Source organism: Phascolarctos cinereus, unplaced genomic scaffold, assembly GCF_003287225.1.
Source record: "Phascolarctos cinereus isolate Bilbo 61053 unplaced genomic scaffold, phaCin_HiC Scaffold_5;HRSCAF=322, whole genome shotgun sequence".
NCBI lineage: Eukaryota > Metazoa > Chordata > Mammalia > Diprotodontia > Phascolarctidae > Phascolarctos > Phascolarctos cinereus.
The window spans coordinates 3901365-3916765 of NW_027555958.1; the positions used below are offsets into that span (position 1 = coordinate 3901365).

Consider the following 15401-nt stretch of genomic DNA (forward strand, 5'->3'; position numbering starts at 1 on the left):
GCTCCCTTCAGCCGTCTGTGGGGCCTGGACACTACAGAGCATGCATCCTCCTGTCCGCAGTCACTCCAGGCGGGGCTAGCGTGATGTCTGCCGCCTTTTCCCCCCATGATTCCCTGGGATGTTCTTGGCTTGATGGCTTGGAGTGCCACCGATGCTCTTGGTGACATTTAGAGCGTCTGCTGTAAGATCAAGGTCCTCCTTGGCAGGCACATTTCCCCATTTTCAGCCGCTTCCACGGGCACCTTCATCAACATACCTAAAAGAGACTTTGCAGGAACAAAACAGATGAAACTGCTGAATTTGAGGTGTGGCCAACGAGGGTCCTGCCCATCTGCCTTGTCATGTTCCCTCATGGATGGGAGAGGTAGGGGGCAGGTTGGCCTCCCCCACCCCCACCCCCCGGCCGCTGGTGCTAAGCCAGCCCTTTGCTGCCTTTCCCAAGCCGGACGAGTGGCTTTCACACCCTAAGCTTGCCTCGGTCCAGCTGACCGCAGGCTGGATTCTGCTATTCCAGGGTCTGACAACCTCCTAGCCAGAGGACCTTGGGCTGAGTCATCTGTCTAGCCTCAGTCATGGAGGCAGGACCTGATGGAGCCACACATGGGGAAGCCGGGCTGGACAGGAAGCTGGGAGCTCGACCCTCGGGGGCCTCCCTCCTAAGCGCTTCCTTCTGTGATCCCAGCGCACACTCCGCTGGCCGGGGCTTTCGGGGCGTGAGTCACGGTGAGTCAGAGCAGAGTGGCTCCAGGTCTGGGCTTTGGGCTTGTGGCAGTGGTGTGCATGCGGCCGAGCCGAGGCCTTCCACAGCCAGCGCGTGGTCAGTCCAGATTGACTGGGTGGCTGTCTTTAAGGCCTTGGACTGGACTCCTCAGGTCTGGTCAGTAACTTGATCTTCCTCGGAAAAAACTGATTTCTGTGTTGGAGTGGGCTTGGGTCTGCCAGCTCTTTGAAGCAGCTGGGGCTGGCTGGGGGGTGGGGTGAATCCCAGGGATCGTTTGGGGCCCGAGTGCCTTTTGCACTTGGAGGTTGGGTGTCGGCCTTCAGCCCCTCAGCCAGCCTGATCGAGTGGCATGCCCTTCTCTGGGGACGAGAGATGGGTCGTGGCGTGGCGGAAGGAGGCAGGGATTCTCAGTCAGACCTCAGGATCAAGCCTGGCCCTGATGTTCACTCCCTCGTCCCCTCCCAGCATGTCTTTTTCCCCATGCGTCTTTACAGGTGGAGCTGGCCTGGAGGACCTGGGAGGCATGACCTTGGGCAGGTCACTTCTCTGGGCCTCTGTTTCCTTATTTATGAAATGAGACATTCTGCTGAGATGGCTCTCGTCATCTTTGGTTTGTTTTGTCAATAGCTCTTCTGGCCATCCTTGTGTCGCTGGGCTGAGCCCAGAAGAGGAATGGGCAGAGGAGACTCCTTTGGCAGCTTCATGACTTCCTCTTGCTCTCCATCTTCAGTCGTGTGTGTGTGTGTGTGTGTGTGTGTGTGTGTGTGTGTGTGGCAATAGGGGTTAAGTGACCTGCCCAGGGTCATGCATCTAGGAAGTGTCAAGTGTCTGAGGCAGGATTTGAACTGAGGTCCTCCTGACTCCAGAGCTGGCGCTCTATCCATTGTGCCACCTAGCTGCCCCCTCCATCTTCAGTCTTGAATCCTGTCACTCCTGTTCTATGGGCTGCTGACCTTTATCAGATGGGGACCAGGGTATAGCCAATTCCCAAGATGCCTTGGGCTGATATCCCTAGAAGAGGCTGTCCGAGGGACTCAAAGTTGTTGGAGCCTTCAGGAGGTCAGAGGCCTTCTTGCTAAGGGATGATGCTTGAGTGTGATAGAATGAAATCCTAACGAGGATGGTCATAACTCTCTTCCTGATTTGGCCTTCTGTCCCTGTGCCTTTTCCCTGGCTGCCCCCCTCAAGCATGACTCAGACATTCCCCCTACGTGAGCCCTCTCCTAGTTTCCCCCATAAGCTAGTCTCCTCATCCCAATTATTTTGTATTTACTTTGTAAAAATAATTATACCTTATTTGAACAATCACTTAAAAATTTTTTTGTTCCAAATTCTCCCCCCTCCTTGAGAATCCTTGAGAAGATAAGGAATTTGATATCAGTTGTACATATTTCCAGATTAGCCGTGTTGCAAAAGAAAGCACAAACAAAATAAAACAGTAAAAATTTAAAAAATAGTATGTATCAGTTCAGTCTGAATGCAGAGTGTACCATTTTCACTTTTTTTTGCATCTTTTTTTTTCTTTTTGTTCTGTTTCTTATTTCACAACATGACTAATGAGGAAATATGTTTTACGTGATTGCACATGTATAACCTATATCAGATTGCTTGCTGTCTTGGGGAGGGGAGAGAGGGAGGGAGAAAAATCTGAAACTCAAAATCCTTCAAAAAATGAATGTTGGAAAATTATCTTTACATGTAACTGGAAAAAAATAAAATACTATTTAAATATAGAACAGAAAGGGGGAAAAAAGATACAAGTTGGAAGAAAAGAAATAAAGAGACTCCATCAGTTCTTTTTCTGGAGATAGGATTTTTCATGATTGTCTTGGACCCGTTGTGTTGCTGAGAATAGCTAAGTCATCCACAGTTGATCATTGGTACAATGTTGCTGTTTCTGTGTGCACCGTTCTCCTGGTTCTGCTCACTTCACTTTGCATCAGTTCAGGTGAGTTTCTCCAGGTTTGTCTGAGAGCGCCCTGGTCATCACTTCCTGTAACACACTTATACTCCATCACCATCGCATACCACAGCCTGTTCAGCCATTCTGTGGTTGATGAGCATCCCTCGATTTCCAGTTCTTTGACATCACAAGAAGAGCTGCTGTCAATGTCTTTCTCCTTTTCCTTTTTCTTTAATCTCTGGCAAACAGACCTCGTAGTGGGATTGCTGGATCAGAGAGTATGCACAGCTTTGTGTTTACACGTGTTCGTGTGTGCACATATGTGTGTGTATATGTATGTGCATGTGTGTGTGCACACGCACACACGCCTCTCTCCTCCTTCCTCGTCCCCTTTCCCTGTTACGTTTTCTGGAACGTCGCTTGTACTTCTAGTCCAGTCATTTCTGTGTCTGCTTTGGTTCCAGCGCCTGACGGGCAGTGGGTGCTTCATTAATGCATGTCTACTTGCAGCTGATGGGCCCGGCCTCCCCACTGTTGTAGATGCCTGAGAAGCATTTGGCAAGCTTGAAAACGTACCACAGGTGTCAGGGACTTTTATCTGCAGAGCTTGGGTCTTCGGAGGGAAGGGAGACACCCATGAGATAGAGGGGACAGTCGGGCCTTTGAGACCATGCCTTTCCAATATTGCCCGTGAGGTTTTCTTGGCAAAGATACTAGCTGAGTTGCCATTTCCTTCTCTGATGGATAGAGGCCACAAGGGTGAAGTGACTTGCCCAAGGTCACACAGCTGGTAAGTGTCTAACGCCACATTTGAACTCAGGTCTTCCTGACCCCAGGCCCAGGGATTTGTGCATGATGGCGCCCCCCCTAGCTGCCCACTTTGGAGAGATACTCCTTACTCTATTGAGGAAAGGTCCATTTATTCTTCTACTTTCTCAGGTTTTTAATTGCTGACCTGAATTGTTAGAGCTCCTTCTACCTGGGCAGTCGTGAGTCTGGTTCTAAATCTCTGTACTTTGTGTTTCCTTATTTAGCCATATGTTTGTATGCTCCTCAGTAAAGTTCAGGCTCCCTGTGGGCAGGGGCGGTGACATTGTCCTTGGCCCCTAACAGATGTCCAGTGTCATGGGTGAATTCCACTAAATGGAATTTTCCAGGGGAAAGCTCTCTGAGGAAGCATGCGGCCAGTGACCTGGAGCTCACTGTCTTTTTGGGCTACGGGAGTGCAGAGAATACTTCAGCACGTCGAGGGTTAACTGCAAAGGTCTCTGGCCTGGGCCCTGCCAGAAGTCCTGAGGCTCTTCCCTCTCCTCGCCAGCTTTCCCCGATGAATGAATGACTCAGGGCCCCTGGGAAGCATGGCCTGGCTGCCCTGGCTGGGAACCCAAGGTTTCCGCCAGGCCTGTCTGCCCCCAACCTAGGTGGCCGCAGATGGGCCTGGTTCTCGTGTTTGTTACAGATGAGCAGAGACGGCCCAGCGATTGTGTGCCATGGTCACTCCTCCCAGGAAAGTCCCTGTGTTCTTGTACTCGGACATAGGGAAGAGAAAGAAGCAGACCTCAATAGAAAGGGGGAGCGAGGGGCAGGCGGGGGAAAAGAAGGGGAGGGGGATGCCCCATTTCAGTGGTGTCAAGATGCTGCCTTCTGGATCTTTGCACTGAAAAGATTCTAGAGCTGGATCCTAAGAGGTGGACTGCTGTTAGCCTGCAAACCCCTTCAGGCTGCTCAGGACCAGCAGAGATCACACCATCTAGCCCACAAGCACTTATTAAGCACCTTCTGTGAACCGTGCATTGTGTTGGCTCAGAGGATTATAGGACAGAACATGTAGGAAGGCCTACTGTCTGGGAGCTCCCCAGTGGAGAGGCTGTCTGAGAACACAGCACAATAACTCACATTTCACAAGGCTTTATAATTTGCACATCTGTTTTCTCATGGCAGTTGCCAATGTTAATGCCCCTCATTTTGCAGATGAGTCTCAGAGAAGTGATGTGATGCCCAGGGTCACACAGTCAATATGGGCCTGTGGCAGGATTTGAACTCGGCTCCTTGGGCCTCCAGGCCCAGCTGTATCTGCTGGACCCTTGGGCAGGTCTGGGCAGATGTTCCCACATCAGCAAATTGCTGCAGGAGGATGGATTCTCTTCCACGTTTACCAGCGTGCCACTGGGCAGTTTTCCAGGGGCTGCTGGGACGCTGTCCTGGCTGTGGCTGTTGTTGGCTTCTCCGCTTCAACCCGGGCCACCAGGTCCTACAGGGGTATGAGACCCCACCTGCCCACCATCTAGACAGATGTCTGCCAGCAAAGAGACTGTGCTCCATCTAATGCGGAGCAGTGGAAATGTCGGAGGCTCAAGTGAGATGGTGCCTGAGAAGCATTTGGCAAGCTTGAAAACGTACCACAGATGTCAGGGACTTTTATCTGCAGAGCTTGTGTCTTCGGAGGGAAGGGAGACACCCATGATGTAGAGGGAACAGTCGGGCCTTTGAGACCATGCCTTTCCCAAGGCTGCTTGGCTGGGACCTGCTTGTCTGGGAGCTGCCAGGATGTGCCCAGAATGTGAGTCTCACTGACCAGAATGGTCAGTGCTCGGGAGAGCTTGGAGAGAAGCAGAAAAGCAAGAGCAGCTCCAACTGCTGGTTCCTTCTGATGGGCCTGGGGCCTGGTCAGAGATACCATCTTGGGTGGAAGTCATCTGCTTAGCGATAGTCTCAGAGGCATCTCTGAGGCATCTAGTCCAATCCCAACCTGAATGGGGTGTCCACTCTAATCCAAAAGGGATCTCGTCTTCAGAGCCCCTAAGGTTCTCAGTCATCCCACATGTGCTTGAAGACCTCCAGGGACACCTCCAGAGGCGGCCATTGGTATACTCTTGGCGGGGCTGGGTGACACGTCTGTCTGTCTGTCTGTCTGTGCAAGGCTGGGAGCAGGTCTGTATTTCTTGGAAGCCGCGAGGCCAGTCCCAGCTAAGCATGGAGGTGCTTTGGAATCCCCCCGAGCCTCTCTGTGGGTCTGGCTCCTTCCCCACGCTGACTGCACAGTCACATCCTAGTTTCCTCATTTGTCTGGTTTTCTAAGAGCGCTGTGGTATTGTCATTGGACATGTTGTGAAATGGAGCGAGGGGGAATGGCCGTTCTGGCTTTTGGTGCCTGGTCACAGACCCTTTTTGCACAAAGTGGGTGGCTCACAGGACAGGAAGTTTAGAGCCCAAAGGAATCATCAGCCATCTAGGTCGGTTCCTTCATTTTACAGACAAGGAAACCGAGGTCTTAGGAGGTCTCCATAAATCATAAGTGGCAGATCTAAGAATCAGACCAGGTCCTCATCTCCAAGTCCATCGTTCTTTCTTTCGTGTTGGTCATGGCTGGGCAGCCTGATGGTCCTAACCAGGCCAAACAGCTCAGTGGTTAGAGAGCTGGCCACTTCTGATGTTACTGGCTGTGTGGCCATGGCTGCCTCTCTTTACCTCTCGGCGGGTGGGGGGAGACTCTCCACACTTGGAAGTCCCTGCTCCAGGCTAACACCTCACAGGTCTGCCCATCCCCCCAGCCAGCCATCAAGGTGATCGGCCACCTCAGCCTCACTTGGCATTGGGCAGATGCTTGCTTCTGTGGGGTTTGATGGAACTTCTCATTAGCAGCGAGAAGTGTTTGGGCCTCCACTGGCTTATAATGACACTGTCTTTTCCTTCCTTCCTTTTCTCCAGATGGACTTTCTGGCCGAGACCAGCCAGTCGAACTGCTGAACCCAGCAAGAGTGAACCACATGCCTAGTCCAGGTGAGTGAGAAGCAGCCCCATCTCGCACCCCCAGTCCACCCTGCCCCGCGCCACCCAGGATGGGAACCGCCTGTGGGGTTCCTGGGGCGGGCCCTTGGGACAGGCACTGGTGTGTGTGTGTGGCAGGGGAGGGGGAGGGTTGTGTGTTGTTTCATCTCCTTGTCCTTGAGTGAAGAGAGTTGGGCTTGGGAAAAGGATGCTCTGAGGAGATAGGCAGATAACCCTGACCAAGAGGACTCTGGCTCATAGGTCTGAAGACCCAAAAAATATCTGACTTCCTCGTTTTATTGAGTCTTAGAAAGGTGCAGCGATGTCTTTAGGAAGCAGGGCAGCCCTGGGATGGGCCCAGCTCCCCAGACTTTGAATCCAGAGCTCTTCCCATTAGACTGAAGGGCTTCTGTGGCCTGATGCATTCTAAAAGCATTTTCTCTCTCCTCCTCCCCTATCACCCCCCCCCATGAAAAGAACTGACAAGGAGGCCTGGGTACACACATTTCCCTGGTCGGGTCTCGGCTGAGAAAGGTAGACTGGCTGCCTGCCAGGGAGGGGAAAGTCTCTTTAATGCTCTTGTCACTGTGGTTGTGTGATCTGAACAGAAAACACAAGCCTCCGGCGTGCTTGGCGTGTGTGTGTGTGTGTGTGTGTGTGTGTGTGTGTGTGTGTGTGCGTGCGTGCGTGTGTATGCACGTGTGTATGTGTGCATGTGCGTGTATGTGTACTGCGTGTGTACGCACGTGTGTATGTGTGCATGTGTGCATGTGCATGTGTGCGTGTATGTGTGTGCGTGTGTATGCACGTGTGTATGTGTGCATGTGCACGTGTGCGTGTGTGTGCTGCGTGTGTACACACGTGTGCATTGTGTATGTGTGCATATGCACATGCGCATTTGTGTGTGTGTGTGTGTGCGCGTGCGCGCAAGCCTGCTGTCCTTGCCTCCAGCGTGGGCATCGTGTGAGGCTGGTGCCACCGTGATTGCCAGTGAAGAAAGAAACTGACTAGGTGTGTGAGCCCCTGGGAGGGTCATGTCTCGGGTTGTTGTGATCTGGGGCCAGGGTGTGTCATCTCCTTGACCAGGCCCCAGGCTCCAGTGTCTGCCTCAGCTGAGGCTTTGTGGATTTTCTTCTTGAGTATCATTTTAGCAGTTCTCCCCATTCCCTCTGTTTTGAGTTTATTTCAGTGCCGATTCTAGCATTAATTGAACACCTACTGTGTGTCAGGCCCTGTGCTGGCCAGGCAGGGCTGGGTGCTTGCAGAAGCAAGCCTCCTGTCTGAGTGTCCCCTCAACATCTGTGCCCTCCTTATTAATGGCACAGGCCACGGCCTCTCCCCTTTCCTGCTGACTGCCTTTGAAGGGACTCACCCCCGTGCTTCCTTAAATGCATCTATCCCTTTCTCCCTCCTTTAAAGAAAAGAGAAAGAAACCAAGGCGAGCTTTCAGCCTGCTGACCTCTCCGCTGGTGAGATTGAGAGACTGATCACGTGGTGTGGCCAGCCAACAAGCCGGCCTGCTGAGGGTCCCTTTGGAAATTTCACTGAAGGTCGGTGGGGAGACTCCTATTCTCCCCATGCTGGCTTCAGGTTTGGGTTCCGTGCTCTCCAGATATGCCTTTGTGGTGAGGACTCCGCCTGTGGGGTTTTGGGCTCAGGGCAAGGCGATGAGCTCTGAAGGACAGGGGGCTTTGAACAGGTGCGTGCAGGAGGTGCTCAGAGCGCCGTGAGCTTTGGTCGAGCGCTTGCTGGGCGTGATGGGCGCGATGTCTGCAGATGGTCATTGTGGAGTATTCCTCGCTGAGGATTCTGCTCTGGGCTTAGGTGCCACTGCCATTGTCTTTGGGGAATCTACTGATTAGGTGACGCTGGGCAAGTAGCTGCACCCCACAGTGCCCTCGGCTGCTCCTGAGCCTGTGCTGGGTGTAGGGAAATCATAGCTTCCTCTAATACAGTGAACTGAATCACCAGGTGTAGAAGGAAGGTGCGAAACCACTCGTTGAAACTAGAATTTTTTACTTTTTTATCTTTTTAAAATTAATTTGTTTTCCCCAGTCATGTTGTAAAAGAAAACATAGACAAAAAAAAACCTCAAGAAAAAGTAAAAAAAAACCAAACAAACAAGCCATCAGTCCTCTGTCTGGGGATGGATGGCTTTTTTTTATCCCAAGTCCTTCAGAGTTGTCTTGGATCGTTGTATTGCTGAGAAGAGCTAAGTTGTTCCCAGCTGGTCATCTCACCACGTTGCTCTTAGTGTGCACACAGTACATTTCACTCTGCATCAGCCCATAGTAGCCTTTCCGGGGCTTTCTGAGAGCCTCCTGCTCATCATTTCTTATGGCACGATTGTATTCCGTCATAATCACAGAACACAACTTGGTCAGCCATTCCCCAGTGGATGGGCATCCCCTCAATTTCTACTTCTTTGCCCCCAGAGATGAGTTGCTATAAATCTTTTTGTCCACATGGGTCCTTTTTCTCGTTGGTTTTTATCTCTTTTGGGATGCAGACCTAGTACTGGCATGACTAAGCCAAAGGGTGTGCATGAAACTAGAATTTCATGGGCAAGGCCCGTGGTTGAATTTCGGTGTGTCCCTAGCAAATGGAGGGGTCACGTGACCTCAGGCTATTGCTCCTACCCTCTTAGCCCTGTCTTCAAGGTCAGTCTATCAATTAATAAGCAGATGTTAAATGCCCTTTGTGTGTCCAGGATCTCGGGAAGTGCTGGAGGTAAAAACAAAGAGGCAAGAGTGTGTCCCTGCCTTCCAGGAGCTTACAGTCTCACAGGGAAGACAACGTGCAAATGAGTATATACGAAAGCAAGCTCTCTGCAGGCTAGGTAGGAAGTGATACACAGTTTGTTACTGTGTGTGACATAGATAAGCTGGGCTTTTCTGCCTTTATCTGAATCCCTGTTTGAGTCTTGACCAGCAGAGAGGAAGCTGGCCTTGCCAAGGCTCTCTGTTGGAGACCGTGAACCACCAGGCCTGGTCTTCGGATCCCAGTCTTTGACCCAGAGCCAGATGCGTTGTCACGCTGTCCTCCAGCTCCCATCTTGCCATCCTTTTTCCGTTGCCTGGGCGATAGCCAGGCCCACAGAGTGTTCTCTGAATCTGCCCACCTGTAGCCTTCCAGGAAGGGGGAGAGGCAAGCCTGCTCGGCTGTGCTGTGGATGAAGCCAGATTGGCACTTTGCAGCAGAGCCTCAAGGATTTTCCCAGGAACCTGTCAGGGTAATAGCTCTCTGGTGGACAGTTTCCATTCTCTTCCCTTTTTGGAAAATCTGAGGAATCTTTTCCTTTCCTTCACAGTTGAGAGGCCCAGCCTAATACCATGACTCAAATCCGTGGCACCCCACCATTATAATGACCCCTGTCATTGCCGGGGGCGGTCGAGGACTTTGGGGCAAATGTTGTAAGTGTGAGGTCCACCAGACAGGTGGTGAGGTAGGCAGAGGTTGGAGAGAGACCGATCGGTGTAGGCTGGATAGAAGGGAAAACTTCCCCTCCAGCAGTCACCCCAAAAGGATGAACAGAGACTCCCTGTGAAGGGCCCCATTGGTGTGATACTGGAGAAGGACGGCCTGCCTCTTGTGCTGCACTTGGCCTTGGCCCCTGAGCAGCTGAGCTTTTATGGCCGGCCACTCTACATCCACGCTTGTCTGTTTCTGGGCAAAATCGGTTGGTAGCTACTCCAGTGGGTCATGACTGCAAATTCAGTTTCCAGTTGGCGATGCTGATGGGATGTGTGTGTGTGTGTGTGTGTGTGTGTGTGTGTGTGTGTGTGTGTGTGTGTGTGTGTGTGTGTGCGTGTAGAACTTTCATATGTGTGTATTAGACATATACACACATGTACATTAGAAATATTGATTCTGAGCGCTCTCAGTTATAAGTTGTTTGCAGCCGTTTCCGTCATGTCAATGAAATGTGGCCCATAAAATGTCCTAACAGCTTCTCAGTTGTTCCCAAGTCTCTGACAAGATGCTTGTTTGCCCCTGCAGTCACTTGCCGTCTTCCTCTCATTTGACCGTAATTACTGTGTTCTGGTTTGCCATTTGTTTTTGCCTTGCGTTATTTAATAAAGGTCTTTCCTTATTTCCTTATATTTCTCCTGCTTATCGTTCCTAAATGCATTCTTATATCCTGTGACACTGATGTTATCACGGCTGATTCCAGCTTCCCCTCTTGCAGGGCATCTAGGCGGCTTCCAGGAGGGTCCCCCCCCATTATGGTATTGCCTGTATGATGGCTCTGAGTGCAGATCTCTGCCTCTCTCAGAGCCCCGAGAAGTTGTAGACACGATAATAGCCTTCACTGGTTGTTAAAACCAGGTCCACAAAAAGTTATTAAGCACCTGCTATGTGCCAGGCACTATGCTAAGAGCCTGTATTGGCTCTCATTGATTGGCCAACAGTAGGTCCCAGGCCAAACTCTACTTGGTCATTGTTTGGGCACTGATCGTCTCCGAATGAATGTAAATAGCAATTGTTTCTATTTTGCACAGAAACCCTGGGAGTCTTCCTTCTGCAGATTGATTTTTTTTTCCTTGGCTAGTTAAAAGAGGCCATTCTCTGCCTCATTTGTTACCTAGCCTTAACCACTGATTTGGGCATTGCCTCAGTCAGACTGAGACCTGTCAAAGACCTTAGCTTAAAAAGGCCAAGGTTCCCACTGCATCCTGGGCCATCTCCAGTCGTCCTGATCTGTATCTGGCCACTGCACCCAGATGGCTACAGAGCAGAGAGTGAGGCTGGGTGGGGACTTTGCACGGCCCTGCCTCACCTGCATGTCATGGTGTCACCTCTCTGATGTCATGATCCTCTTTGAGAGTGAGGGACAAACAGCAAGTGTACAGAGAAAGGCGACTGAGAATTCCTGCCCTCAAGGAGCCCGTAGCTAATGGGAAAGAGAATTCTGTACAAACGGTTGGAAATCATCACTGGAGGGAAGACACTGACACGAAAAGAGGATCAGGGAAGGCTTCTCATAGAAGGCAGACATTGAGTTGGACTTGAAGGAAGCCAGGAGGAGGAGCTGAGGAAGGCAGGGGGGACCACCAGAGAAAATGCCCTGAGTCTGGAGAAGGGGAACAGTCAGGAGGCCAGTGTCTCTGGATGGAAAAGGCTGTGGCGGGGAGGGAGATGGAAGGAGGCCGGAAAGGGAAGAGGGGGCAGCTGGTGAGGGGCTCTGAAGGCCAAGCAGAGCATTTCGTATTTGATCCTGGGGGCCGCGGGGAGCTGCCAGAGTTTACTGAGTTAAGGGGTGATGCCGTCACCCCCGGGCTCGGTGGCTGAATGGAGATGGACTGGAGCGGGGAGAGCCGTGAGGCAGGCAGATCCCCGGGCAGCTACTGCCTGTCCTCCACCCAGGAGATGCAGGGACCCGGTCGGAGGAGAGAAGGGGGTGTACTGGGGAGGTAGGGCCAAGAGCCACAGCCGCGGGGCCCTGTTGGATCTGGGGGCAGAGAGCCAGAGCGAGGAGCCCAAGAGGGACCGGACGCGGGGGTCGGGGAGAAAGGTGGCCAGTCCCGGCTCCGCCTGGGTCCTCTGCAGTCCCAAGGACGTTTCCGATTGTCTCCTTGTCGCTGCTGTCACCGTCGCTGCCGCCGCAGCGCCCTCGGGACGTACAGCCGGCGGTGGCGCTGGGGAGGAAGGCCAGGAGCTGGCCTTGGCGGTCTTCCCTGGGCCCTGGCTTGCTGCTCGGGTGCTGACGTTCTCCGGTTACAACATGGCCTAGCCGAGCCTGCTTGTCCTATTTTAGGGTCCTTCAGTCTTTCCTCGTGCTCTGATCTTTCGCCCCATCCAGGCCAAAAGCGCACCGAGCATTCACAGATGCAGTGCCTGGTACACGGTTGGTACTTAGTAAGTGGGTGTCGTTTGCTTGTTTTACTCCCACCCTGTGGATTCTCAAGGACAGCGGCTTGTCGGCTTGTCATATTGGGCGGGGTGAGGTAGACAGGGCCATGAGAAAGACGCAGGTAAGGTGGGAGGGGAAGCAGCAGGCCCCCTGGCACCCTTGATCGGTAAATGCTTCTTGATGCCTCTAGCACTTCTGAAAATAGCAAGAATGGGCAGCGGCCTGAAGATTAGCGAGTAACATTTTAGGGGAGGAGATTCTGGATTCAGAGGCACTGCTCTTTCCCAGGAGCAAAAGCCTTCCTTTTTCTGCCGGACCTGAGAGAGCTGGGGGGCACTTGGGTCCGTTAATCGTGCCTAGGCAGGCTGGCCACTGGGACCAGAGCAGGGGAGTGGGCGGCCCACGTTTGTCCGGGGGGCTTCCTAGAGTCTGCCTTTTTTGGCTTCCCAATTCGAATTCACCTTCTGATCCCTGGCTACTGCCCGGGCCAGGCCCCATCTACAAGCCCCTGGTGCCTCGAAGCTCTAGTTCACAGCCCACTGTGCTGTCTCTTCTCACTGTGGCCATGGCATTCCTAGAGTGCTCGTGCGTGCTAGGCTTTCTGGCTGGCAGGCAATCTCAAGATCATCCACTCCCAAGGACAGAGGACAGGAGCGAAGGACCTGGGCCATCACGTGCCAACCCGACCGGGTCAGGGGCCAGGGCCGTGGGATGGGTGAGGGAGGGGGAAGGGGAGGCCTGCTTCCTTCTGGGCAGCCAGAAGGAGTGGAGGAACGGGCAGATGCAAAGTCATCGTGAACCCACAGAGCTAGAGAATGCCGAATGATGAAATCCATTCTAAAGACAGTGGTTTCAGTTAAAAGGAGAACACTCAATCAGAGCTGACTTCAACCTGGTAAAGATCAGAGATCTGGGCTGGCTCTCTGGCCCAACCCCTTCAATTTCAAGATGGGGAAACTGAGGCCAGAGAGGGGAAATGACTTGCCCAAAGTGATACCACCACTAACAAGTGTCTAAGGTCTCCAGGCTTGATGAGGATCTGATCTTGCCTGTCCATCCAAACATGCCTGTCATGAGTAGGTTTCTTTAAGACCCTGTTGTACCCCCAGATTTTGGTTTCCCAAAGACTCTGCTGTCCGGGCCCCAAAGGAGTCTCTGTCCTGTGGCTGCCTGGGCAGGGGGCCTGTCCCTGTCCCTCACCTGCCCCGGGGCCCTTGCTCCCAGCTCTCTACGTGCTGATCCTGCAGCGGCTTGGGAAGTTCTTCCCCACTGCTTACCAAGTGGATGCCCAGACTGGTGATTCCAAGCTCTGCCTCCAGAGCAGGCTGTCTTCTCCTGCTGAGGGCAATGCTCCTTGTCAGGGGCCTGGACACGGCCCTGCTTAGAATTGGGTTTGGAAGGCCTCGGCCAGAATGCAGCATTACAAAGGAAACTGAAGGTTGATGAGAATGGTGGAATGATTTTTCCCCAGACCAGGTCCTTTAGCCTTGACATCTGACCATAGACAGCAAACTTCTTCAAAGCCTCTGCTTTTCTCTCTCCTTCTCCCTTTCCTCTTTCTCTCCCACTCCTGTCATCCCCCTTTTCTCCACACAGGGGGGAAACTGAAGCTGAAGCATGTTCCCTGACTTGCCTGGGGTCACACGGTTAGGAATTGGGGAGGATGGGATTTGGCCCTGGGCCACCACCCCTCATTGCAGGGACCTCCCTCCCTCCAACAACCCCCACCGCCTCCCCAAGATGGGGAGCTTGGAGCAGCGACTCTTCCCTTTGAACAACGTTTCTTCTCTGTGCTCTGTGGGCCGGGGTGCCCAGCTGGGCAGTAGGCTGGTACAGCCCCCTCATCTGACAGATGAGGAAACTGAGGCTAGAAAAGGCAAGTGACTTGTCCTCTTAGTCATTTAGAAGGTGTCAGACTACATCCTTGGACTCCAGTTTTCTCCTGCCCCTGCATGGCTGTTTCTGGTCCCGCCAGCTTGGGCAAAGGCTGCAGGAGGTAGATGTGTGTCAGGTACAGGCGCACCGAGGAGGAGACCCTCTGGTTAAATGAAGAACAGTGTTCTGCTTTGGCATCATCTTTGGCAGTGACGGCAGCACCCTCTTGTCCTTGTCATTCGTCTGCTGGGGGGCGGGGTCCTGCCTGCTTCAGGCTCTCCCCACTCCAGCCCATCTTCCACTCAGCCACCAAAGGGATTTTTTTTTTCCCTAAAGCCCAGGGCCAATCACATCACCCTATGGCCTCCGGGAACAAAATAGGAGATGTTCTGTTTGACCTTCAAAGCCCTTCCTCACTAGCCCCCTCCTCCCTTTCCTGTCTCTTCACTGTCTCTTCAATCCAGTGACTCTAGCCTCCAGGTTGTTCCATGAACCGCCTCCATCTCTGGGCTCCAGGCACTCTCTCTGCACCCCCCCCCCATTTCTGGAACAGTCTTCTCTTCTTCCTCCTCTTCCTCCTCTTTCTCCTCTTCTTCCTTCTCCTCCTCTTCTCTGACTCCTGACCTCCCTGGCTTCCTTTAAGCCCCAGCTAAAATCCCACCTTGCGCAGGTAGCCTTCCCCAGCTCCTCCTAATTGCAGTCTGGGCCACTTTTTTGTCTTTTCCCTCTCTTTTCCCCAGTCCTCCTACGAGAGGAATGGAAGCTCGTGGAGGACAAGTATGGCTTGGCTTTGTCTCAGCGTTGGTGCTTAACGAGTCTTGTTAAGTTGGACTCGAGCCCTGGCCTGCCCCACTGACCAGCCTCTGGGGAGGGGGGAGGAGGCCGCTCTCTGTTCTAGCTCCTTTTCCCTCTCAGGCTTCCTGTAAGCAGAGTTGTTCGAGTTTAGTAGATGTTTGGTGGCTGAGGGATGAGTCTGCCAGCAGCCAGCTGTGGAGACTGAGGCAGAGACCACGCCCTGAGGAGAGCTGGAGTGTTTGGGTGCTTCTGAGAGGTCGTTTGTGCCTGGGACTGTGCTTTGCAGAGCTGGATGGCAGGCACTGCTTGGGGATGGAGGGTTCGGCCTGTCCTGAGGCGCTAGGTGGCTTGGCGGGCGGGGCTTGTAAAGAGTGGTTCAGTGTTTGACTGGAATGGTCTTCCACTTTCTGTATTAATGAAGATGCTCCCATTAGTGCGGCCTTGGTACAGTGCATGCCCCCAGACAAACCCAGAGCAGGCTCGGC

General features: G+C 52.8%; 1 protein-coding gene across 3 annotated transcripts in view; it reads left to right on the forward strand.

Annotated features, from left to right (window-relative positions):
* The window catches only part of HDAC4 (histone deacetylase 4), a 290128-nt gene that overhangs the window by 135252 nt on the left and 139475 nt on the right, over positions 1–15401 (forward strand). For all 3 annotated transcript variants that reach the window (XM_078154602.1, XM_078154603.1, XM_078154604.1), the window contains one exon: positions 6333–6404. In XM_078154602.1, the coding sequence (XP_078010728.1) occupies positions 6333–6404 (72 nt within the window). The remainder of the gene's footprint in view (positions 1–6332; positions 6405–15401) is intronic.